The 26,494-nt window shown below is 36.8% G+C and overlaps 1 protein-coding gene across 1 annotated transcript; it reads right to left on the reverse strand.

The window, feature by feature from the left end:
• Window positions 1-21,744: 21,744 nt before the first annotated feature.
• LOC141338083 (tyrosine-protein phosphatase non-receptor type substrate 1) lies at window positions 21,745-26,270 on the reverse strand. The gene is made up of 3 exons (XM_073843650.1): window positions 26,132-26,270; window positions 25,481-25,786; window positions 21,745-24,455 (listed from the first exon to the last, which is right to left on the reverse strand). The coding sequence occupies exons 1-3, from the start codon at window positions 26,178-26,180 to the stop codon at window positions 24,076-24,078; spliced, it is 735 nt and encodes a 244-aa protein (XP_073699751.1). The 5' UTR covers window positions 26,181-26,270; the 3' UTR covers window positions 21,745-24,075.
• Between the last annotated feature and the right edge of the window lie 224 nt (window positions 26,271-26,494).

Raw genomic sequence — 26,494 nt, forward strand, 5'->3', positions numbered from 1 at the left:
TTAATGTTTTGCCCTTTCACAGTGTGTGATCTTCTGGAGGAGAGATGGCTTTTGAGTTGGTATAAGTTTGATTCATTTCCATAAATCACATGCTCTCCTCTGAAAAAGAGGATCCTTAAGATAGTAATTCTTAACCAGTAATTATTATATATTTATGCTCAATCTCTAATTTAAGGTTCCTTGGAGTCAAAAAGGTTGAGATCTACTATTCTAAGCCATTTCAGAGCAAATACTGAGATTTATATTGAATACTGCCAAAAGACTGAAAAATATTTAAGTGTATTTTGTTTTCATTGTTCTGGCCATAAGAGGATTGAAAATTCAGAAAAAAATAATAAAATAAATTGATGTTAAGCCCTCTAGAAAGTTAACCCGGTTACCTTCATGGTCTGTTCATTATCATAAACATGTACTGTAAAAATAAATGCAGTGGTAATTGAAGTGCTGTCTGTAGGGCTGATTTCGATTACTACAAATGAAAATATTCCTTGCTTCCTATATTTCATTTTCAATATGAGGACATGACAGTGAATGATTTCCAAGAAACAACTTTATTATTATTCTGATTGCTCAAACAAATAATTAGCTCATCTAAAGCCTGTAGCCATGATGTTTATGGAGAGGTTTAAGCCCTCCTATTCAAGAGTTTGGTTTGCGTCATATATGCCTCAGGAGCTGATACGTCAAGAGTCATACATCAGACATGAACAGGTTTTGACATCCAAGAACCATTTATTAGAAACAATTTTCCTCTGGCATGTTTCACTGCCATGCATAATTCATACGACCCTATATAGTGACTGTAAAAACCACATGTCCTATGGAGTTCAGTATGGAAGCATAATTAGAACCTTTCTTTGACAGGTTGACATAATAAAATAATTATACTTTTGATGTTTCTGTCATGGAAATGTTCTATAGATGGGTGAATCTCACGGACCCTCTAAATATTGACTTTGAAGTCATTGAAAACTATAGTTTTGAGAATATGGTTGAGAACGTGAATATGAGCCAGATGCTGAATGTACTGTGGAAGTGCGCTCTGAGAATGACGGTGATGGTAAAATCATCTGCTCAAATTGAACCCTTCTAAGTTTCAAAAGGTAATAAAATATGCTTTATTTTATTCTTCGGAAATTGTTCTTAAAATAACAAGAAGTTAGAAGTTAGAGATCCATTTGTGCTGGATTTATATGTCCGGGTCGCTAGAGACCCGAATATGTAATAATGATTAGCAAAACAATCTTGCATTTAATGGTTAAAGAAAGTTAAGCCTACACTCTTAAAAATAAAGGTGCTTCAAAAGGTTCTTCAAGTGATTCCACAAAAGAACCATTTTTGGTTCCACAAAGAACCTTTCAGTCAAAGAACCATTTCTTGCTAGCCTTTTTATAATCTGAAGAACCTTTGCCACAAAGAACATTTTGTGAAAGAGAAAGGTTCTTCAGATGTTCTCTATGATTAGACGTGCCTGTGGAATTGTACTGCATTTCTACCCATTTGTCCTTCAGATTATATTTTAGGACTCGCACCACAGGGCATTGGCATTGTCAAATGAGATTGAACTGTGTGACAAGCTCCGAAGGGCCCTTTACACTGCATGGAGACAATTTGTTATTGATCTGTTTCTGATTTCATGTAAGCCCTAATAATTCACTATGTGAAACACTGTGAAAAGCACATGCACTTGGTTTTAGGAGTATAAAACTGAACTAAAAAAAACATGGACTAAGTTATTACTGTTTAATATTAGTTTTCTGCAGACAACAGACAGGCACAGCACTGTTTATCAGTGAATTACACATAGATACACTATAAAAATAATGGTGCTTTGAAAGGTTCTTCAAGCGATGCCATAGAATAACCATTTTTGTTCCACAAAGAACCATTAAATCAAAGGTTCTTTAAATAACTAACTCTTTCTTACCTTTTTATAATCTGAAGAGCATTTTTTCACCATAAAGAACCTTTTGTGAAACAGAAAGGTTCTTCAGATGTTTAAGGTTCATTATAGAACCATTTAGACAAAATGGTTCTTCTGTGGCATTGTGAAGCACCTTTATTTTTAAGAGTGTAGGTTCTAAAAAATAGTTATAAGCCTTTGTATATAAAACCTTTGGTCCATTTTGGTGCCACCTCGTGAATTTTAGTGACAGCCCTATGCTTCTCCTATTGTTTTGGCAACAGATGGTGATCGAGTCAGGTTACGCCAGGGTTTGTTGGAGTTGAAAATCGTACCAGATTGCTCAAATATTTCATGACCCAACAGCCATGACTGAACATGTTCAGTTGGTGAAAACAAACACCAACAAATGGCAACAGAATTAGCACACTGATCTAACCAAACTCAGCAACCGCTGCTGTTTGTTGGTTTATCTGAATTAGCCTTTAGAAGAAAAGGCTTGCCATTTGCAGTGTATAAAGTGTGTTTGGTGGCATTTTAATCCATACAGTCTTTACTAGAAAACTTTCAAAATCTTCTAATCTCAGCATATCTGCACATTTGTCCAGGTATCAGGGTATTTTTTTGTAGCACAACTCATACATTTGCAGTTGTTGTTGCCTCTCTTCAAGAGATGCATTTCTATCTACTAACTAAACCAATATTTTGTGCTCAGAAAGCACTTTGGAAAATAATCACGAAAGCAAATAAATGTAAACAGGGTTGCGTTTCCCAAACAAAGATATAACTCGCTGCTTATCTACCACTGTATGATGCATTGTTGAAGAAATTGTCTAGCTAGTCACAGCTATTGCTTTTCCAAACATTCTTCATTCATATGGAAGGCCAAATAATTAATTATAATAATGTTAAATATTTGTACTATTTAAAATAACTGCTTTCTGTTTGAATAAATTTAAAATGTAATTTATTCCTGTGATCAAACCTCAATTTTCAGCATCATAATGCTTCAGAAATCATTCTTAAATTCTGTTCAAGAATGTGTTATTATTATCATCATCAATATTTAAAACAGTTAAGAATTTTAGATTTTTCAGGATTCTTTGATGTTGAATAGAAAGATCCAAAAGTCAGCATTTATCTAAAATAAAAAGATTTTGTAACTATACTATACCATTACATTATGTTACAAAAGATTTCTATTTCAGATAAATGCTGTTCTTCTGAAATTTCTATTCATCAAAGAAACCTACATAATACTGAATGTTTTTTGAGCTGCAAATTTGAATATTAGAATGATTTCTGAAATATCATGCAACTAAAGTAATGATGCTAACAATTCAGTTTTGAAATCACAGGAATAAATAGCATTTTAAAATATATTAAAATAGAAATGTTATCTTAAACATTTTTTTTATACCAATGTACTATCATATTAAATATGCAAATATACTCTTAAATACAGCCTGTCGTGTGTGTTGTCATGTTAAAGGCACAAACAGCGCATTGACAAATTTCATGCTTTCCGTTTAAAGACTTTTGGCCTTGTCTGCCTTCCATATGTTCGAACCTTGTGACATCAAGCAGACAACTTCTGCTAATTAATCATTTCAAGATTAAATGCATGTTAGTTTATTGCTATAAATTATGAACACAACATTTGCAGATTGCTATTTTGTTGTAATTTCCAGGTTTCCCCCATTATACTAGAGCATGTACAACAACACGATTTTTATTTTCAACCAAAATACAACATCTGCTAAACAGTGGAGATTGACCTCAATCTGACGATGGGTTCTGATGTCAATCTCATGTTGGGTTCTCACATCAACATGATTTTTTTTTTCAACCAAAATGCAACATCTGTCCAACATTGGAGATTGTTGTCAATTTGACGACTGGTTCTGATGTCAACGCTATTTTCAATTTCAACCAAAACACAACATCTCACTGCAAAAAAATGCTTTTCTTACTTAGATTTTTTGTCTTGTTTCCAGCCAAAATATCTAAAAAATCTTGAGTCAGGAAGGATTTTCTAGACAAGTCAAAATTAAGTGAGTTTTTGCCTAAAACAAGAAAAATAATCTGCCAATGGGGTAAGCAGACAACTAGATTATTTTACTTACCCAATTGGCAGATTATTTTGCTTGTTTTAAGCAAAAACTCACCTAATTTTGACTTGTTTTTACTAAAAACAAGACACAAATTTTTACTTGTCTAGAAAGTCCTTACTGATTCAATAATTTTTAGATATTTTGGCTGGAAACAAGACAAAAATCTAAGTAAGAAAAGCATTTTTTTGCAGTGCTGTCCAATGTTGGAATCTGACAACCTGATTTTCATTTTCAACCAAAATACAACATCTGTCCAACATTGGAGATTGACATCAACCTGATTTTCATTTTTAACCAAAATACAATGTCTGTCCAACGTTGGAGACTGATGTCAATTTTACGATGGGTTCTGATGTCAATCTCACGTTGGGTTCTGACGTCAACCCGATTTTCATTTTCAACCAAAAGGCAATGTCTGTCCAACGCTGGAGATTGACGTCAATCTGACATCAACTTGATTTTCATTTTCAACCGAAATACAACGTCTGTCCAACGTTGGAGGTTGTTGTCAATTTGATGATAGGTTCTGATGTCAATCTCACGTTGGGTTCTGACGTCAACCCGATTTTCATTTCCAAACAAAATACAACATCTTTCCAACGCTGGGTTCTGACGTCAACCTGATTTTAAATTTCAACCAAAATAAAACATCTGTCCAACGTTAGAGATTAACGTCAATGTGACGTCAACATGATCTTCATTTTGAACCAAAACACAACATCTGTTTTACGTTGGAGATTAATGTCAAACTGACGTTAGGTTCTGACTTCAACTCGATACAAATTTTTAACCAAAAAATTGTCTGTTCAATGTTGGAGATCTGATGTCAATCTCACATTGAGTTCTTGAGCCGCAGCAGCAACAGCAGCATAAGTTCTAGTCTGCCAAAACCAAACCTATGCACATTCTGTTTACATTAATATAGATTTTACAATCTATCCCAAGAGTTGTCATGAAATGTAAATGTTAAATTCACACAGTCACTTGATATTCTGGGAGAGTCTTGCTTCATGAATCAATCATGAGTTTGAAAATGCCAGGTTCTCTGAAATGGTAGATAGCGGTTTTGTTGGGAGGATTGAATTGGCCTTTGTGAATCATCACAAATCAGGTCTCGTCAGCTTGGCTGTAATCATGAAAGGCTTAGAGACAGCAGGGCTGCTATTAGCTGTGCATCTATGGCAATGTTTGAGTACATAGCCTGTAGATGTATGGATTAGCACAGCTAAATGCTACAGGAATAGCAACCGACCCTGTGGATGGATTTCACTCGAAAATCAAACGAGTATATAACACTGCACTGTAAATCTGTCAGTGTTATCTCCTTCTTTCCCACATGAATAATCATAAGATGCTATCACACTCCCTTTGGCAACAGAGATAACTGCTACAATGTTGGCTTTGAATCTTGAAGTTCACAGGCTGTTCTTCACTGCCAGCTTGTGTTGTTTATCCTGGATATATTTCAGAACAACCTTTGCCTCTGAAGGTCAAACAGTAATAAAATGTGCTGAATAGTACTGTATGTATAATAGAATATCATAAAGAAGAAATGCAACTTTAGAAGATTGTGTTTCTGGGATGGTTGAATCATCTGTTTCATGAGCCATCAGGGTTTCATTTGAATATGCTTTCTCAGCTGTACATATCACTTTTCAAAGACTCATAATGTGTCTTCTTAGGATATAAAGCTTATGCTGTAAATAAATACTTTATAAAAGTATAGGGTTAATACTTTTGTAGAAAAGTACTTTATACAAAAGTAATAAACTAAAAATTTAATTAGGTGTACCTAAGCATTCAAATAAATGCTCATTCATATAAACGTTGGTTTGGCTTTGTTTTTCTCATTTGTGATTGATTGGCCATTCATAATAGAAAGAAGCCAGATAGTTAGAAAGGGGATGAAAATGGCTTGGTGTCAGCTGAAACACCATAGAAAGATTTTTATGAAAGATTACAAAGACAAACTTTTTTTTTTCTTTTTTTTTTTCTATTTTAGAAAAGCATGGACTGGTGTATCACAGAGTAACTTCAGAAACGGGCATCAAAAACAGTGTTGACTTTGATTTTGTGTTGACTCTGACTATAATTTCTTAAAGCAGATCTTCGTTCCTTACTACACACATTTTCACACTCTTTTAGTACTACCTTGGCCTAGTTTACCTAAAAAGGAAATATTTGTTTTGACAGGAATAGCATTATGTAACTCAGGTGTGATTTGGGTTAGAGGTAAGTGCAATGGTCCAGTTCCAGTGAACTGCCATATTTAGCCTCTATCTGTCTTAATGGCTTTGTTTAGTTCCCTCTCTATGGTGACTCTTGAGGATACATCACAGAAGCGTAAGTAACAACACAATACTAAAAACATGGAATACAATCAAATGGTCATTCTGAAGAAAAAAATCATGTTTTTATTATTACTGCGATGTTTTGTACTATTTCATTACAGGATGTTCAAGAAAACATTTTCCCTCTTCAGGCCCAATGTAGACAGTAACTGCCACAGACACTAGAGGATCACCAATTTATATTCTGTATAACGAATAAAATTGGTAGATTTTTATTCATTTGCCACCATGTTAAGTTGTGTTGTGAGTTCTATAGCTTTTTTATTTGTATTTACAATAAGACTGAAAGATTTTAGAAAGAAGCCCGGAAATGTTCACTGGCTTTATTCTGCACTTCCTTCAGGACCTACGGAGATTAGAGATTATAAACAGTCCCTCAAAAACAACTTCCAGTTCACTTCACCTCCAGAATGAAAATTTCTTGATAATTTACTCAACCCAATGTCATCCAAGATGTTCATGTCTTTCTTTCTTCAGTTGCAAAGAAATTAAGGTTTTTGAGGAAAACATTCAAGGATTTTTCTCCATATAATGGACTTCAGTAGTGGCCAGTGGGTTGAAGGTCCAAATTTGCAGTTTCAAAGCAGTTTCAAAGGGCTCCACGCGATCCCTGAGGACTTATCTATTGAAACGACCGGTCATTGTCTAAAAAAAAAAAAAGCTAATTTATATACTTTTTAACCACAATGCATTTATGTACATTAAATTCAACATTGACATTCACCATTGAAATTTACCCTTTCTCCTTTCTTAAAGCATTTTCTGCATGTTTTCATCACCTGACTTACTAGTAACGCCCCATTTTCACAATTCAATTAGTTCCCAATTGACACCGATACAGTGTTGCCAAGTCCATGGTTTTCCCATGAAATTGAACTAAATTTATAATGCTGCCGTGGGTTGAAACGAAACCCCCTCTGCCCCAGAAATTGATTGTGACTAAAGTGGAACCCCTGAAAGGAGGCTTTGAACGTTCCGAATGCGAATTTAGAGTGATTTTTATGCTATTGGAACTTGATTGGGTTTGTTTTCGGCTGTGATTGAGCTACCAGTCAATATGGTTTCATCATGCAGATCTCACAACCCTGTACAGTTTTTTTTCTCATTGAATATCCTTACCTGAAAATGCATCATGTTTCATGGTCTGATGTAAATACAAAACATATGGCTCTTGGTTAGCTATACTTAGCCAATAATGCCAATAAAGTTGACATCTAAATGGTTCCATTAAGAACCTTAAACATCTGAAGAACCTTTTTGCACTGTAAAAAAGAATTTGAATCAACTTAATAATTTGTTACCTAGCTGCCTTATAATTTTAAGTTCAGTCAATGCAAAAAGAGTTTAGTTAACTTAAAATGTTAAGTTGTACTAAGTGACAACTTAGATATTTGAGTTGAGTCAACTTAAAATTTTAAGGCAGCCAGGTAACTTAACCAGCTTTTAAGTTTAACAAACCAATTTTTTTGTTAAGTCAACTCAAATATCTAAGTTGTCTCTTACTACAACTTAACATTTTAAGTTAACTATACTTATTTGAACTGACTGACCTTAAAATTTTAAGGCAGCAGGGTAACAAATTATTTTAAGTTTACTCAACAAATTGTGTTTGTTTTTTACAGTGTGTTTCACCAAAGAAGGTTCTTTAGATTATAAAAAAGTAAGAAAGAGATGGTTCTTTAACATACCTTTGATTGGATGGTTCTTTGTGGAACCAAAAATGGTTATTCTATGGCATTGCTGTGAAGAACCTTTTAAAGCACCTTTATTTTTAGGAGTGTAGAGGCAGTAAAACTCCCACAACTTTTTATTCCTTTTCACACAAAGTATGCTTTACTGGTACAGAGTTTTGATTAATAAAGCCTCATTTTTAATGCAATTACTTGCAGATTATTATGTTATGACTTCCAAACATTTTTAACATCCTACACTATTTGGAAACTGATACTTTTAAACATTGTTGTCACATATACAGCTTCATAAGCATAATTGTTTTAATTAATTAGGTTTGTTAGGTAGCTCACCCCATAAAGCGTTGTTAAAATAGCACGGCTGCATCAACAAATGTGTTTTTTTTTATCACTTTTGCATTTATTAACACTATCAGGTAGGTTTAGGGTTGGGTTTGTGTAGGGGATATTTCCAACTCAACAAGCTTTAACCTTTAGCGAAATTCCCTGGATATTTGATTTCTGAAAAGCTGCAATATGTTGTATGCATTTAAAAGCTGCAAGACATTTCACTTTAAAATTGTCACAAAACATGCAGATACGTAATTACGGTGTTGCAGAAATGTACATAGAGCCTGGGTCGGTTAAATCTACATTTTTATTGCTCCCTTAAAACGTACACACACCATGAGAAACTCACCTCAATGGGGTTCAACGGCATCATAACAAACCCTGCCCTTGTAGGGCCGAATGTGAAAGATTTGCGTCACTGTCAACACAGAGTAGTCAACCATACTGACTCTGTGTTTGGGTTTGAGCGGCCATGTGCTCATGATGTGTTTGCTTGTTTAATGTGCCATAGTAATGGGCTACAATGCCAGCAATGACGTTAACCACTAAACCCGGAGAGGGTCACACAACTAAGTTTAAAATCCGCATGAAAGCCCTAAATGAACGTAGTAAAGTGCAGATTGGCCTTGTCAGTTGAAGTGTATCAGCACAGATGTGTGCCGATCAATATGGGAGGGAAAAGTAAACCTGTTCACCCGACAGACAATGTTTGCTGCCTCATCTTGATAGAATGAAGAGGAAATATCTGAAGCAAACAAAACAAAGCTTTTTTTTAAATATAAATTAATGTTTAAAAACACCGTGCCAAGATCTGGATGCTGTGTCTAGATTTCAGGTGGCCAGAATAGTTTGTTCTCATCGATTGTTTGATCAAAAAGGAAAACAGAGAAGTGATCTGAAACAAAAGAATGCCATTCTAGACAAGAACAAGAGGGACGAGAATAGATGTTTAACTCTCTCTTACAGGACATATTAGGATTATCATCACTGTAAAAATATTTTTATAATTTATTTCTTGAAAATTATTGGAATATGTTACAAACTGAACAATTTTCGATCAGAGATTGTTTGTAAATTTCACAATTATATATCAAGAAATAACACTACAATTTTACTCTAGTAAAATCTAAATGACATTTTATTAAATTATTTTCTCTTTTTCTATATTTGTTGTGAAGTAATTGTACTGTTTTTCTTGCTTCCATTGAAGCACAAGCTGCTCGCTGGATCATTCTTAAATCACACTGGAGAATGTGGATCTGAATGTCCATAAATGTGCAAATAAACCAGGCACATCTAAAAAAGGGGAAAGATTTCAAATCATTTGTGTGTGAGTGCCCGTGTTCCTGAACAGAATGATAAAGAGATATCCATCACAAAGGGTTACCCCAGCCCCCACAATCCCTTGCACGGATAATTGCTGTATTGCATTTGGGAGGTATTGTAGTGATGCTAGACGCTTCTATAAATGGTAGGAAAGGGGACCAACCTGGCTCAGAAAGGTCTACAGAGACAGGCATTATTTAATAGCACATTATTGCAACTGATTTACAGGTTAGCAGGGCGTAAATTTGGTACATAAAAGCCCAGGTACAATTTATCATTTTTGCTCATGCAGTAGCCTGCATGGAAAAATAATTCTGCAAATATTTGTATTATAGAGCTCTTGAATTTATGACAAATTTTAAATTTAAACAAAATTGATGTGATTATAAATATATCAAGATTTATCAATTTTACTCACACTGTGATGGAGAGAGAGAGAGACTCATGGAGTAATTAGTATCTACATTTAACTTCTAAAAACTGCTGTTCAAAGTGATTTTTTTTTAATGTTCAAGGACTCATCCATCTTGTGTCTGAACAATTACAGACAAATCTGAAAAACACACACCTGCACTAGTAAAAAAGTAATATGTTTAAAATGCATTTATTTTATACTAAATATAGCTTAAGTCATTTCCATTTTTACTGACATATCATTTTATCATCAACATATTAATATGAAAATTGAAATTAAACTTGGAGTACAACTTGTGCATAATGCACATTTCTTAATATTAAGTCTAAAATATGTTTTAATGTCAGTATTGATGAGTATTGTATAATCTTTAAATAATATCAGTCTTCAATTTTTTTTAAGTGTACCTAAAGTATACCAACAATAGTTCCACTTAAGCACAGTCAAATAGATTAAAGTATATCTTTAGCTGGACATCAGCACTACTTATGCACAATTTAAGTGCATGCTGTTCCACTTTAGCAGACTTTAAAAATACCAGTTTAGTATACTAAAAGTACAATTGCAGAGTATTTTGTTATTATGAGCTGCGCTGAACTCATTGTTATGGATCCGGGCCAACTACTACTGCCCTGTCGACCTCCCAGACACCACCGACTTGAGCTGGAGAGTGGCAATCATCCAGTGACTGGAGAGCGCCTACCTCCGATCCAGAACACGGCCAGACCCAGAACCCAGCCCACCATTTCTCCGCTGTGCGAAGCACAAGCCTGAGCCCACCATTGACGGAGAGCCCGAGCTCTCCGCGATCGACGAGCCATCACTGCATGGAGCAACAGATCAACGGATCGCCATGGAGCTGGAGTCCCACGTGATGTCAGTCCAGGTGTGTGAGCCGGCTACAACAGCCGCCACGCGGGATGAAGCCGTGGCCAGTGAGATCACAGAGGGGAGCTCCTCCCACTGCACCATGGCCGAGGGTGAGCTGAGTTTGGATGTGGGACTGTATAACTCCAAAGGAGACCTTATGGATCTCCCTCCTTTTTCAGAGCCCTCAGCCACTCCTGTTCCCACGTCCAGAACAGAGGGGGCTCCCGTTCCTGAGTTAAGCCCAGAGAGGGATCCTGTTCCTGAGTTTAGCCCAGAGAGGGCTCCCGTTTCTGAGTTAAGCTCAGAGAGGGCTCCTGTTCCTGAGTTTAGCCCAGAGAGAACTGATGGTCCTACGTCCAGCCAAGAGTGTTTCTCTTCCTGAGAGCCTGGAGGCTCACAAATGCCCGCCCTCCCACCCACTCCTGCCTCCCGCTCCTGCCTCCTCCTCCTCCCTCCTCCTCCCCCTACTCCACTGTCGTCTGTCAGCTCCTCTACTCACCCTTAGCCCACCATCTGTGCAGTGGCCTCACCGCAGGACTGCCAGTCTCCATCTGTGTTATGGGTAGAGGATCTCCTGTCAACGCCTCCAGCCTCAGAGTCTAGAACTCCAGCGGCTCCATCATGGCTCTTAGCTCCCTCCTCTCTGCTGTGGCCCAGCAGTCCACTGGCTCCACCGGGCTTTCTTGTCCCACCAGCTCCACCTTGGTCTGCCATCAACCATCTTGCGCCTTGGGACTCCACTCCTCCGGCTGAGTCACATCTCTCCATCTCAATCAGGCTCCTCCATCCCTTTGGCTCCACAGTGGTCCTCTGTCGCTCCACCGTGGATCCGTTGGCACCACTGCAGCCTTCCGGAACCACACCTCCACATCGGTCACCGGAGCCATTAGTTCTACCTCGGTCCTCCTGATCCTACTTGTCATCTTGGCTTATCGGCTCTCCTCGGGCTCCTCCACCACCTGCTCTGCTGCAGTCGGTCGGCCCCCTGGAGTCGTTAACCCTTCCTCCTCCATGGCTCCTCTCTCCGTCGGCTCCAGCGTGGGTCGTCATTACGGCTGTGGCCTGGCTCCCACCTGGCGCCACCTGCTCCAAGTCCCTCCTGTCTACTCCCTGGCTCCTCCTTCCATCTGATCTGCCCTGGCTCCTCCTGTTTCCTCCTGACTCCTTCCTCAATCTTGTCCGCCCTGCTTCCTCCTGTTGTCTCCCTGGCTCCTCCTGTTTCCTCCTTGGCTTGACTCTGTTCATTGTCCTCCTTCTGAGCTTCCTCCCAGGTTCCCACCCATCCCTCCCTCTGTTGTTCCTGCGGTGCTAGGACGCGCCTTCCAGAGGGGGCATCCACCTTGCTCTCCCCTTTATTTAAATAAGCAAATGAGGCATTATTTAATGAAATATATGCTAATTTGCATACATTTCTCAAAAAAAAAAAAAAAAATCTAATCTTGTTTATTTTTTTGACATATCAGAGTAAAATGTACAGAGGGAATTTTAGGTATCTCATCTGTGTCACACCATAATTCAGAAAATACTTAGACAGAAAACAATATATTTTTACACATTTTGGGAGAATAAAATGTTGTATATAATCAAGCAAATTATATATGAACAAATCCATCTGTAAAAACCTTCAGGATATAGACAGGAATAAAAACGTTAAGTTTGGATTGTGTAAGTGCTACTGAAGTGGAAATGTATTGCACAGTGTAGGGGAAAAACTTGTTTTGAGAAAACAGCCTTTAAAATAATGTATTGCTATTGAAATCTACTGACACAAATAGATAAAGTGCTATAAAAGAAACACTTAACAGTGTCTTTTGAGTGTTTTCTTTCCACTGGTCTGAAAAACACTTTACTTTAATACTGAATTACTTAAAATATTAAAGTATTAATTTAAAATAAGTATTTTCCTGAAATTTTCAGGTACAGAGGGCACCATTAATGCCACTTGCATTTAAATGTGTGTGCTGTGCTGCAACACTGATCAGAAACATTGAAAGCATCACAAGCCAAATGCTTTGTCAGAGTCTCATGAGACGCTACTGTGTTTCTAAAAGTTTTGAGTACAAATGACTTTTCAAATACATACAAACCACTTCAGTTGCTGAGTGTGATTGAAGGGTTGTAAGTAAATACTAATGCAATTTAGAACAACAGAGAAAATCAGACTCTTGAGTGTAGGCTGACAATCATTAGGAGTGCAGATCCGAGCATGTCTACAGGAATTTATATCCCAATAGTCCAAACATGATTCATGCTCTTCATGAAAGATCAGAGCTTAGATTAAGACAGAGATCCTTATATCAAAGAATAATGCATTCAAAACAAACCAGCTCTTTGTACTGAGTGCTTGTTATGCAATAGCATTTTTTCTGCTCATGCTCATGTGAACAGTATTATATTAAATTAAAATTCATACCAAGACAAGTGCATTACATGCTGAGTACTCATACATGGGCTTTTGTTTTATTTCTCCAGCCCAAACACTTCTAGTCTCACGCGTGTTCAATCAGGGCATCTTGCATTGTTCCTACCAAATATGTTGTGAATTATACAGAGCTCATCCACTGATATTCTCACGGCGCTATTCATTCTGGCTTTTAGAGGGAAGGATAGATGTGTGGAACGGTAAGGTGTTTCCTCACAGAATAATCAGAGGCGCAAGCAGTGGTTTTAATGATGGGATCCTGTCGTTTAAACAATTCCAACACCAAGAGGACAGACAGTCAGAGATAGTTCACCATCATCCTTAATGGACGTTTGCATTGCCAGTGGTGTTGACTTTTACCACCTTATGCAATTGAGTAAACAGAGTATAATAGCCGTTCTATTTACACATGATCGATTTCAATATAAATGCAGGCAATTTAACCCCTAAAACTCCACAGTGTCCTACATAACATCCAGACATCAAAGGTTTGTACACTGTCATTCAAAAAAAAAAGAAAAAAAAGAAGAAATGAATATTCTACAAGTACATATTAAATTGGTTAAAAGTGAAAGTAAGGACATTTAAAATGTTGCAAAAATTTATATTTTAAGTAATTGCAATTCTTTTAACTCTCGATGCATACAGTAATTCTAAAAATTAAAAATATTATACAAGTTTTCAACACTGATAATAAGAAATGTGTCTTGAGCATCAACCAGCTTTCAAAATGTATTCGAAATGTGCTTTAGTTATGAATACTTCATTTGTTCACTACTTATCACTATTTATTAGGGACCAAGCACCTTCGGTGCGTAGGCACCTATTGTATCCGTTAGCGTTCTTTTTCTTCCACTCTGGAAGTCTATGGCAGCCCATAGAACCGCTTGCGGGAAAGTTGTGTAATTTGGCACACTGATAGAGGACAGTCTCAACATTAACCATAGCAAGTTTGGAGTCCCTAACTCAAACTCTCTAGAGCCACCACTTGTTCAAAATTTTATTTTGTTTTTGCTAATAACTTTTGAACCGTAAGCCACAGAATCAACATTCTTTTTTCTCTCTGAATCATTGGCTCATGCCGAGTCGAATGTATACCAAATTTCAAAAATCGTAAGGTTTAGTTTTTTTCTATAATTAATTGTTTAAAAAAAACTACTTTTTCGAACTCCTAGATGGTTTGTCTGATTTTCACCAAAATTGGCACAGATCATCTTCAGACCATGCTGGCAAAAAGTTATGGAATTCAAGATTTTTAGTTACACTGTTCTCGAATAATGCGTCAACAAATTCTACGAAAAAGACGCAAAAATAGATGTAAGGCTATATCTCCGTAACGGTTTGGCATATTGAGACCAAACTTGCTGTGTGTTATAACAAGTATGACCTGAGGCTACCTGCAGTGTTTCGGCACAGTGCCACCAAGTGGTCAGGAGTTATGAAAAATGACTATTTTTGCTTATAACTTCTCAAGGGTTTGGCCAAAAATCTTTAAACTGGCCTCATTAGATTTGGAGGAGCATGCCAAGTCGTACCATATCCAATTTTCCCATGTTGTCCATTTTGCGCGTCGGCCATTTTGAATTTTGTTGTAAAATGCTATATTTTACGAATAAATTGACATATCATTACGAAACTCGGTACGTACCTTCAGCACCATGCCCTGACAGTGCTCAAAAAGTTTGGATGCAGCGCCACCTTGTGGTCAAAAGTTATAAAGAAATTCAGAAAAATGTAAATAACTTCTGTTTAGATTAGCCTATTGTAATGAAACTGGTCTTGATATATTCCTTCGATAATGCCGAGAACATCGATACCAATTATGTCAGAATTGGAATAACTTCCCGTCCGCCATTTTGATTTATGTTGAAAACCTACTTTTGCATACTCCCCCTAGACCGTTACTCTGATTTTCACCAAATTTGGCTCGGATCATCTTTAGACTGTGCTGACAAAAAAATCATTGATTTCGTGTCGATGCCCAGTAGGAAACGGTTTTCGTTTAGTGCATCAACAAATTTGCTGAAAAGATGCCAAACTGCATTTGAGGCTGTATCTCTGCAAAGCTTTGACATATTTGCACTAAACTTTGTATGTGCCATTGAATCCTCACTCTGACTACGCCACATCAATTTGATAACAGTGCCACCTATTGGTCAAGAGTAGTAAACCATTCATTAAGCTAAAATTATTAAATTTCCAAAAATGCTAATAATTATTGATTGCATTAGCCTATTATAATGAAACTGATTTAAAAAAATTCCTTGGGTCATGCCGACAACATAGATACCAATTATGCCAAAATTGGCCGAACTTCCTGTCCACCATTTTGATTATTGTAGAAATCCTACTTTTTCAAACTTCTCCTACACCGTTGGTCGGATTTTCACCAAATTTGACTCAGATCATCTTCAGACCATGCTGACAAAAAGTTATGGATTTCGTGTTGGTATTCGAAACAGTTTTCATTTAACTCATCAATGAATTTGCTGAAAAGATGCCAAAGCGCATCTGAAGCGGTATCTCTGCAAAGCTTTGAGATATTTGCACCAAATTTTGTATGTGGCATTATCACCTCACAGTGATTACACCGCATCAATTTGGTAACAGCGCCACCTATTGTTCAAGAGTAATAAACCATTCATTAACTATCGATTATAAAACGTCCAAAAATGCTAATAACTGTAGATAGCATTAGCCTATTGTAATAAAATTAGTCTCAAAATATTCCTTGGGTCATGCTGACAACATAGATACCAATTATGCCACAATTGGTCAAACTTCCTGTCCGCCATTTTGGTTTATTTTGAAAACCTACTTTTTCAAACTAGTCCTAGACCGTTCGTCTGATTTTCACCAAAATCGAGTCAGATCATCTTCAGACTGTGCTGACAAAAAGTTATGGATTTCATGTAGATAGATGAAACCTTTATCTATGCTAAGCTTTGACATAAAGACGCCAAACTTTGTGTGTACCTTTGTCATCTCACACTAAACACACCACATCGATTTGATAACAGCGCCACCTATTGGTCAAACATAGTAAGCCATTAAATCATATCAGTAGGCGATCTACATCATTTTTCCGTCGTTTTGACTAAAATCATCCTAAAATGGCTTCTTTTTACTTATTGTTGCAGTTGGTCTGCTGTTCCTGCCATCCTTAGCTCCTCATTTTCCCCTTTGAATGCTTGGCCCCATAATTGCTGCTTGCAGCTATATTTATAAATGCCTCATTTCAGTTTTAGTTTGGCTCAAGTTTTGTATTTATTCCAGTTTATATGAAAAGGTTCATGTAACGTGGATTAAAATTCATCAATAGCGTAAATCCTTTTCACTGAACATGTTTAAAAAAAAAAAAGTTTGAACAAGTTGTAACTTAGGGGAAACATGGGGTGGTGACGTTGAAGGTTAGTGACTTTGGTGTAGTTTGTTTATAGCCTAAGTTTAGCTTTTTAGTTCTGGCACTGTTTGGCCTTAAAAATTCATAAAAGTTATATTGATTTGTGAAGATTATCTCGATGGACAAAACATGTAAGTTTCATGAACTATGGCTGAACACAGAGCTTATTTTTTTTGCGATAACCCAAAAGCCTACGGAAAAATCCTATGAGCTTTTTGTCAAGAGAACCAGTGTGATTCTATTTATATAAATTTTTTAACCTCAAATGCTTGTCTAGCTCTGCGATTCACATGCATACATTGTGTACTCATGTTCAGTACAGTTAGGGTATGTCAAAAAAACATTTTATTTTCTCCTTCAACTTCAAATCATCCTACACTGCAAAAAATGCTTTTCTTACTTAGATTTTTTGTCTTGTTTCCAGCCAAAATATCTAAAAATTCTTAAATCAAGAAGGATTTCCTAGACGAGTAAAAATTAATGTCTTATTTTCAGAAAAAACAAGTCAAAACTAAGTGTTTTTGCTTGAAACAAGCAAAATAATCTGCCAATGGGGTAAGAAAAATAATCTTGTTTTCTGTTTGAAATAAAAAAAAAAAAATTCTTACCCCCATTGGCAGATTATTTTGCTTGTTCTAAGAAAAAAATCACTTAATTTAGATTTTTTTTTTTTTTTTCTGAAAATAAGACAAGAAGAAAAATCCTGGAACATTTTCCTCAAAAAAATGTAATTTCTTTGTGACTGAAGAAAGAAGGACCTGAATATCTTAGATGACACGGGGGTGAGTAAATTATCATTATTCTTGAAGTGGAGTAATCTTTTAAGAATAGAAGACTAAACCGCCAATGTTTCACCATAACAACACACTGCAAGTGAAGCTGAATTATAGTTCGGGCTTGTCTTTTTTTCTTTTACTTTACATAGTTCTGTTCACAGTTTTATTGGTTGAGAAGCATGAGAACTGAAGCTTAAATTTTCTATCATTTTCTAGTAATACAGAGATGGGTCAGATTAGCTTGAACTGATGAAAATAAATGGTACTTTGAATGGACCTTTGCTAAACATTATGAATGCAGCTCTGAGCAGTTAATCAAACACTGTTGTGTGGACTGGAGTTGGGTCAAAAAACAAGCAAAAAAAATAAAATAAATCCTGGAATCGAATGACAGAAGTACACTCCAGCAGACCATGGACCATTCAATTTTATCTGCTTTTAGCTGCCAAGACTTTTATGCCCATTGTGTTATATGCAAAACTGATATGATACCAACCAGTTTATGTTTATGAAACTTGACTCACGTGTACAACACATGTTCTTATCTAGGAAAAAAAAATGTGTGAGCAGTCCTCTGGGTGTCAAGCTGAATCGAGGAAAAAAAAAAACTTATTAAGAGGTGTGAGAAGCCCTTCAGCACATTTTCAAACACATTCAAAAGAAACTGCAACTGTTAGAGATTTACAAATGGCCATCAGAATGTGTTGGTTGTTTTTCTTAAATAATATTTCGCAGAAGACAATGCACTGGAGATTTCTCTACTGGTTTTCAAAACGCATCTTCGGCTGAGTAGAGTGCATTTGGAATAAAATAACACGAGCTAATCAGCTGTTGTTGTGTAGCAGGCTTTCAGAAATGTTTCCTTGCGAGCGAGACGCATCGTAAACCTGAGTTCACCATGGCAACATCGGCTCTGCCGGCAGAAGCTCAGGTGTGTGTGACTGTGTGATACTAGGCTTTGAGAACAATCAATTAAACTTACTGCTGAGCAGCTAAGCCTCTAACCTACTAACAAAAACACAACAGTCGATTTTATATACTTATTTTTACAATATTATATCTTTATGGATAAGAGTAAGCTATATTTGACCCCAAAACATTCTAATGGAATATGTCCCAAAACACACTACAGAAATCTATTTTTTTAATGGTTTTAATGGTTAAAAGTTAATGGTTTGCAAAGTTTGTAATGGTATTTGTAATAGAAACCATTAGAATTTATGTGATGGTTTCTATTGTTTTTTTGTTTTTTTTTCAGCAGGGATGGGAAAGAAACAAGCTGTTCACCGTATTAGAAGTCAGTGTACTGTCAGACTGATGTTGAAACTTACATTTCAAGGTAAAATAAATTTTACATGCAGTTATTCTGACCATTTTCTTGTTCATATAGATATTCTATCTGTATCATGAGCTCCAGTCCCGATGAAATGGTTCCTGAGAGCCTCATGTGATCAGAAATCTATCATTAATGCTACAGTGAAGATGGTTCACATGGAAACCCGTGACTGCTGTTTCTGTCTGCTTTGTTGAACTGCATTGTGTGTTAACAAGTAGTAATAGAAGGATCATTACAATGAATAGATCATGGGTTATTGGAGAAATCAATATGGTGTCATTCAGTTGTGCTGAAAAAGGATGCCTAAAGGGATTTGTCTAGCTGCTTTACAAAACCATCTGCGGTTTCTTATGACCTGTAGTAGAGGTCTGAAAACATTAACTGTTTGTGTATTGTATATAGTATACACTGCAAAAAAGGCTAATCTATTTTTGTCTAACTTCTAGACAAAATATCTAAAAATTCTTAAATTAAGATGCATTTACTAGATAAGCAAAGACTTCCATTGCTCTGTTTGTATGCACATTTTGCATAAGAAACGAGTGATGTAAATGCCAAAGAAAAAAACTTAATTTGCAAAAAAATAAAATAAATAATAATAATAATTTTATGCTCGATTGAGGTGGGTTTTGACTTGTTCAAAAAGTTATTGCAAATAATGGGAGATGGAAATGCATTTGCTGAATAAATTCCTCTATGCACATCAAAAAAGTCATGTGACTTTTGACTAACCAGTCGACCAATCTTGTTGCACAGCATCTGAAATGTTGTTTTGACATTCTTAAATGCCTGAGCAAAGTCGGCCAGTCAAAGTATTTCTGTATATTGCCTCCCAGAACTGTCTTACATGACCGTGGAGATGGAACGTGGAGATGTAGGACAAGGGGTAACACAGGGCAGGCAGGACACACATAGCATATCAAGTTGAAACAACACTGGACAAAGGAATCATTGACACGACTACACTATAAATACTAAACTGATCGAAGGTAATTGATGAGACACAAAAACAAATCCAGGGGTGTGACATTTCACCCCCCTCATGGAAGGCGCCACATGAACAACAGAGGGAGGGATGGGTGGGAACTTGGGAGGAGGACGGACATTCGGGAGGAGGATGGGAGGGCGAGACAATGAAGGGAGAAGCCAGGGAGGAGACAGGAGGGACTTGGAGCAGGCGGAGCCAGGTAAAACCCAGGCCACAGTCGTAAAGTCGGTCCGCAGTGAAGCCAAGGAGGAGGGAGGGCTGAAAACTTCAGGGGGCTAACCGATGGCGGCGGAGCAGGGTGAGCCAGGGTGTTGAGGAGGATCCGGAGGACCATGGCGGAACAGATGGCTCAGGCGACCGAAACAGAGGCATGGATCCAGAAGGCCACAGTGGAGCCGAAGCGACAAAGGACCGAGGTGGAACCGAAGGGAAGGAGGAGCCTGATGGAGCTGGAGGGACGAGACACAGCCGGAGGAGTGGAGACCGGAAGCGATTGATTGGTCAACGACAGACCAAAGCGGAGCCAGTGGACTGCCAGACCACAGTGGAGAGGAGGGATCTAGGAGCCCTGGTGGAGCCACTGGGTCGAAGGGCTGAGGCAGAGTCCTGGACTCCGAGGCTGGAGGTGGAGACAGGGGATCCTCCAGCCATGAGACCAATAGAGACTGTCATCAGTGGGCTTTAGCTTGGGCTTGGGCTCGGGCTCTGCGCAGCGGGGTGATGGTGGTCTGGGCTCTGGGTCTTGCTGTGCTCTGGATTGGGGCAGGACACTCCAGACACCAGATTACAGCCTCCCTCCAGCTCAGTTCAGTGGTGTCTGAGAGGTCGACAGGGTGGTAGTAATTTCCCCCGATCCAGAACAGTGAACACTCAACCACATACACCAGGAGGGGCAGGTCCTTTCAGGCTAGGGTGGTAAACACAGTGGTGAGGAGATCCATGGGGAAAAACAAAAATAAACACTGAACAAAATGCGGAAATAAAAACGGAGGGGAAACACACAGTTACTTTTTTTTTTGTCAGACCATTGTTCTGTCACGATGCTACTGTGAGGAGGTAAGGAAAGCGGAGACGTAGGTGATTCGAGTAACAGTCTTTAATTTTCCAGACAAGGGCAGGCAGGAGACACACATAGCATATCAAGTTGAGACAACGCCGGAAAAATGTATAAGTACTAAACTCAATGAGGGTAATTGATGGGACTCACCTGAACCCAATGACACAATCAAACAAGGGATAAACTAGGTCACATAGATCACATGGGGACAGAAAACACAACAAAACCAGGTCCGGGGGTGTGACAGCGACTAATTTGTATGTATTTTACGAGGTGGCTAATTCGTACAAATTCATACAATCTCACTCATACGATTTTGTATGATTTGTCTAGACCCCAGTGACCCCATATGAATTGGGGATCTCATAAAATGGAAATGATTTGCAAAAAAACAGTGTACTAAATCATACGAATTAGCCACCTTGTAAAATATGTACAAATTGTTGTGAGATCAAGTTGTAAAAATCCTATACCTTTTAAATATTGGGAGGAAAAAAACATTTTCATGTCTTTGTTTTTGACATTATAATCAACATGAATAATAATATTGGTGCTGAGCTGGTTTATCACTTTTGAATAATTTTCAGTTTAAAATCTGCGTCTTTGGCCAAAACCATATGAGAATCACAATGTCAGGCCCAGTGATGTATTTACTGTAGTGTGAGTATGACTCCTAGTGGGTGCAAGTAGAAGTGCATGAAACTTCTGGATTAGGAATATTTTATATATTTGCATAAATGGATCAGTGAAATCACACGAAGATTAAAATAGTCAGGTTTAATTAGTGTACATGTATAAACAACGTTCAAGTCAGTTTGTCTTCTTTCATTGGTTGCTGTTTTGTCATCGCAGGATTTCACATTTCCTTCAGCCAGGTTTGAGCTTCCTGGAGCTTCATTTAAATCAGGTTAAAAATATGTAAAATCAGATTAGAGTATGCATGTGATTTCAGATGGAAATCTTTATGGTGGCTTGTAAAATGGAGAAGGAAGGCATTTTTTTCTGTGTGTGGTGCAGTAGCAGTAAGACATGTCTAATAAAAACTATAACAGTATCTCAATGACACTAAAATTAGCTTTTCACTATTTTCAGAATCAGAATGAGAATTAACTTGATTTCCAGGAATTTGTTTTAGCTTCACAGTGCAACAATGTAAGACATGACACAGATAATAAAAAGAATAATATACAAAATAGACAATGCAAAAAATAGCAAAAACATGATATACAAAACACATTTTCAGTGTAGTCTTTTAATTAATTTGAGATCATACATTATGTTGCATAAAGAATGGGAATAAATGTGACCCTGGAACACAAAACCAGCAATAAGGGTAATTTTTTTTTTTTTTTTTTTTCCAAATTGAGATTTATATATCATCTAAAAGCTGAATAAAATAAATAAGCTTTCCATTGATGTATGGTTTGGTTAAGTTAGGATAGGACAATATTTGGTCGAGATACAACTATTTGAAAATCTGGAATCTGAGGGTGCAAAAAAATATTGAGAAAATCACCTTCAAAGTTGTCCAGATGAAGTTCTTAGCAATGCATATTACTAATCAAAAATTAAGTTTTGATATATTTACAGTAGGAAATTTAAAACATATTTTCATAAAACATGATCTTTACTTACAGTTTTTCTCAATTGATAAAACACTATAACCAGTCTTTTGAACTAAAATTTCAAAACTATAACGCCATTTTTGAAAAAGCACACCCATTTCCCTAAACTATAAACACTATTCCCTGCTTTGACACATGAGTCAGATTTGGTGAACTGTTACTGCAAAACTCCACACACAAATCCCTATACATTTCTCAGTGCTTACACCATGTGGTCATTTAGAAAGCACAAGCATTCAATATTGTTCACTCAAATCTGTGAAGTTTGAGCTCAGTTAGCACACAATTACCCAAGTGGAAACACTAGGAGTCAAAATTTAGCACACACCAATCAGAACCTTCGATGGAGATAAAAGGGCCAAAATCAGCTTACAGTTTTTCTCAGTCACTTTGGTGCATTTCTCAGATCAGAAATGAAATTGTCAAAACTACTTACATTCATACAAATGATTATATACATTGGTCTGCTGTTTCCTACATTTTCAGTTGCTATTGCTATTGGTTGGATCAGGCATGCAAGAGGATTTTACCCCTGCTGCCTGGCCAGGGCTAATTTAGCCTGTGATGCTGAAGAGGTTCTTTGGCCTGTCCCAGACCAAAGACAGGATGCTAGGCAGAATAATTATTTTTGTTGTTGTTTGCTGTTTTGTACTGTACTCTACAGTACATTAAATTAAGGAATAAAACACTTGCAAATGCATAGATTTGTTGTGTTCATCATGTGAAAAGTTTTTTTATTTGTATTGTTTTCGTAGTATTGTTTTGAATTTATCTCATCAGTGTGTAAAACTATGTTGGTGTGTGTGTGTTCTTGAGGATTTGTGTGTCATGTCTGAGAGCAAAGTTTGGTTTTTCAGCAAGATTGAGTTGTTTTGAGTGGAGAGCTTCATTTTGACCTCAATATAGGAAGTTTGGGGAATTGAGTTAGAAGTTGTGGATTTGTGTTTAGAGTTTCACAAATAAGAGGCATAATTTCAAGAAATGTGTTTAAGCAATTGAGAAAAATTGTAATATCCAAATGATTTTTGGCATAAAAGAAAAATCAATAATTTTGACCCATGCAATGTACTGTATTTTTGGCTTTTGCTACAAATATACCCATGCTACTTAAGAAGAGGTTTTGTGGTCCAGGGCCACAAATACATTTGCAAAAAGCTGTTTGGAATAGTTTGGGGTTTCATGTGAGCTACTCATTGCATTTTCTTAAATAAATCCAGACATGACTATAAAAGAGAAGTTGTGGATCAAATGTCAGTTCACTGCCATGTCCTGTGACCTTGTCTTCAGGTAAAACTCAAATATATATTCCCTGCTTTACATTAAATCCAGACCTACCACATGGCAGACAAAAGTTCTACAACTTTATCGATTGGATGGTCAGGTCATCTGGCATTTTCCATTGATTAAACTCTACCTTTGATTATGTCATCTGGTCTTGTGATAGTTGGGTTGAGTTGATATGTAAAGATTATAGAGGCAAACAGGCTCTCGATGAAAACAGCAGGCTAAGAAGGATAAGAGTCCATGATAAACAATGCTGTGTGCTGATCCTGCTACTAGGGCTGAAATCAGCATGATCTGGCACTTCAAATTCTTGATCAAGGTATCGTCCTTGTTTGAGTGACCACAGTGAGCAGTTGTATCTCTTTTGATTGTCCTGGATGTTAAGGACACTTGTGACATTGAACGTTCCATCAGAGTTCATCTGGCTTGCGGTTGAGGAGTTGGAAGTCAGGTTCTTCTCATAATGAAACCAGTTTATTATGGCCTTCGGGTACACACCACTGAAGCTACACTGCATTTGGTTGGGTCCAGCCATCTGGTTGGAGAATTCTCCAGTGCATTCTCCTGCATAAAAACAGTTACAAAGGCAAGGTAGAAGAGTTAACAATGTGATGCTCAGTATCTGTGTGCAGATCGACACAGTATAAAATACCCCCCCCCCCCCCCCAGAAAAAATACCAAGATATATACATAAGACATCTATATAAATACAAAAATACATAAGTAGTTGACATATATTCTAAACTAATTTTAAAGTAAAAATAAATAAATATATACAATTGAATTCATAAGTTTACATACACCTTGATAAATCTGCAAAATGTCAATTATTTAACCAAAATAAGAGGCATCATGCATGCTATTTATTTTTTAGTACTGACCTGAATAAGATATTACACATAAAAGACGTTTACATATATTCCACAAGAGAAAATAATAGTTGAATTTATAAAAATGGCTCTGTTCAAAAGTTTGCATACACTTGGTTTTTTGTTAAGTGATATTGTTAATGAGTTCCTTGTTTGTCTTGAACAGTTAAACTGCCCGCTGTTCTTCTGAAAAATCCTTTGGGTCTCACAAATTCTTTGTTTTTTCAACATTTTTGTGTTTTCGAACCCTTTCCAAAAATGACTGTACGATTTTGAGATCCATCTTTTCACACTAAGGACAGCTATGGGACTCAAATACAACTATTGCAGTAGGTTCAAACTCTCACTGATGCTTCAGAAGGAAAAACGATGCATTAAGAGCCAGGAGTGTAAACTTTTGAACATAATAAAGATGTGTACATTTGTCTTATTTTGCCCAAATATCATAATTTCTTTCAGTACTAAATTAAAATAATATGCATTTTGTAGGATTCCTCTTATTTTAGTAAAATAATTAACATGTTGCTGATTCTGCGAGGTGTATGTAAACTTTTAACTTCAACTGTAAAAAAATAAAATTAAATAAATAAAAATATACACAATTATATGGATGCAGTGATTTTTATATATTGATTGATTGATTTATACATTTTATCAATAATTTGTTGATTAAAATAAGCTTCATAATTGCAAATTTGCCAAACGGGTCATTGTACTGACCTATAGATACTTTGATTGTTTCTGTTGCATGTCCAGATTCCATCTTTAAACAACAAAAATATGTGCCGATGTTTGCTGGTGTAGGATTTGTGATGGTTAATGTCAGTGCTTCCCCTGTGTAGTTGCACTCAAATCCTGAAGGTATTTTGCTGGATGTTGGATCACATTCAAAATCTCTCTCTTCTTCTTTTCTCCAGTATACTTTAATAGGATTCAGCGGCGTTGGTGAGCTGATGTTGCATTGTAAGACAGTCCTCTCATTGCAATTCACTCTCTGTTGTTTAAAAGCACGCAGCTGTATTTCACCTGCATGCATCAGAAAGCAATATTAGCATATGCTGACTCATTTCTGTGCATACAAACTCAAAAGAAAAGAGATTATTTTAGGATACTGTATTTTAAAGATAATTTCGTAAAAACCAAATAAGCTGTATAGAACTTTATTGGGTTTTAAGAAATTTAAGGATGTTTCTTTTTTGTTCAGTGTGTGCTAAGCATATGACATACACTGGGGTACAAAATCATCTTAAAACTCTAAAACTTCATTTTGAGGTTTAAAGGTAGAGAAAATCAAAGACATTAAAAACTTTAAAACTCAGTCTGTGTGGTAAAAAAAAAAAAACAGAAAAAAGCATAAGTTACACTACTTACCTTTGCTATATGTCAAGAGGATAAGTAAAAATGGCATAAGAAATAACATCTTTATTCCCTTTCAGAATAGAGCTGGAAGTTGTTAGATGTGCGCTGTGTGGAAGAAGAAAGTGATTGTGAAAGTGAAGAAGAGAGTGCTCTCGGTCGACACTCTGAAGAACTGGGGAATTTTCTCCAGGCTGACAGCATGTTGTTGCTTGCCTGCTGTAACTATGGCAGATTTGTTCCTCCCTCTTGTCTATCTGCTTGTATCAAACAATGTCAGACTGAATGTATTTCTCTTTGGCTTAATGAGCATTTCAGAAAAAGTACCATTTCTCTGAAACATCCATCATCTGATTTCATTTCCTTATATCTAAAATG

This window comes from Garra rufa, chromosome 1 (genome assembly GCF_049309525.1).
Source record: "Garra rufa chromosome 1, GarRuf1.0, whole genome shotgun sequence".
Taxonomy (NCBI): domain Eukaryota; kingdom Metazoa; phylum Chordata; class Actinopteri; order Cypriniformes; family Cyprinidae; genus Garra; species Garra rufa.

Bases quoted from the DNA above. Each gene is read 5' to 3' on its own strand.
- LOC141338083 (XM_073843650.1), bottom strand. From the start codon at position 26,180: ATGTTATTTCTTATGCCATTTTTACTTATCCTCTTGACATATAGCAAA. The intron at 25,787-26,131 runs GTAAGTAGTGTA...TGATGCATGCAG, and splicing joins CCTCTTGACATATAGCAAAG to GTGAAATACAGCTGCGTGCT. The intron at 24,456-25,480 runs GTCAGTACAATG...GTTTTTATGCAG, and splicing joins AACAATCAAAGTATCTATAG to GAGAATGCACTGGAGAATTC.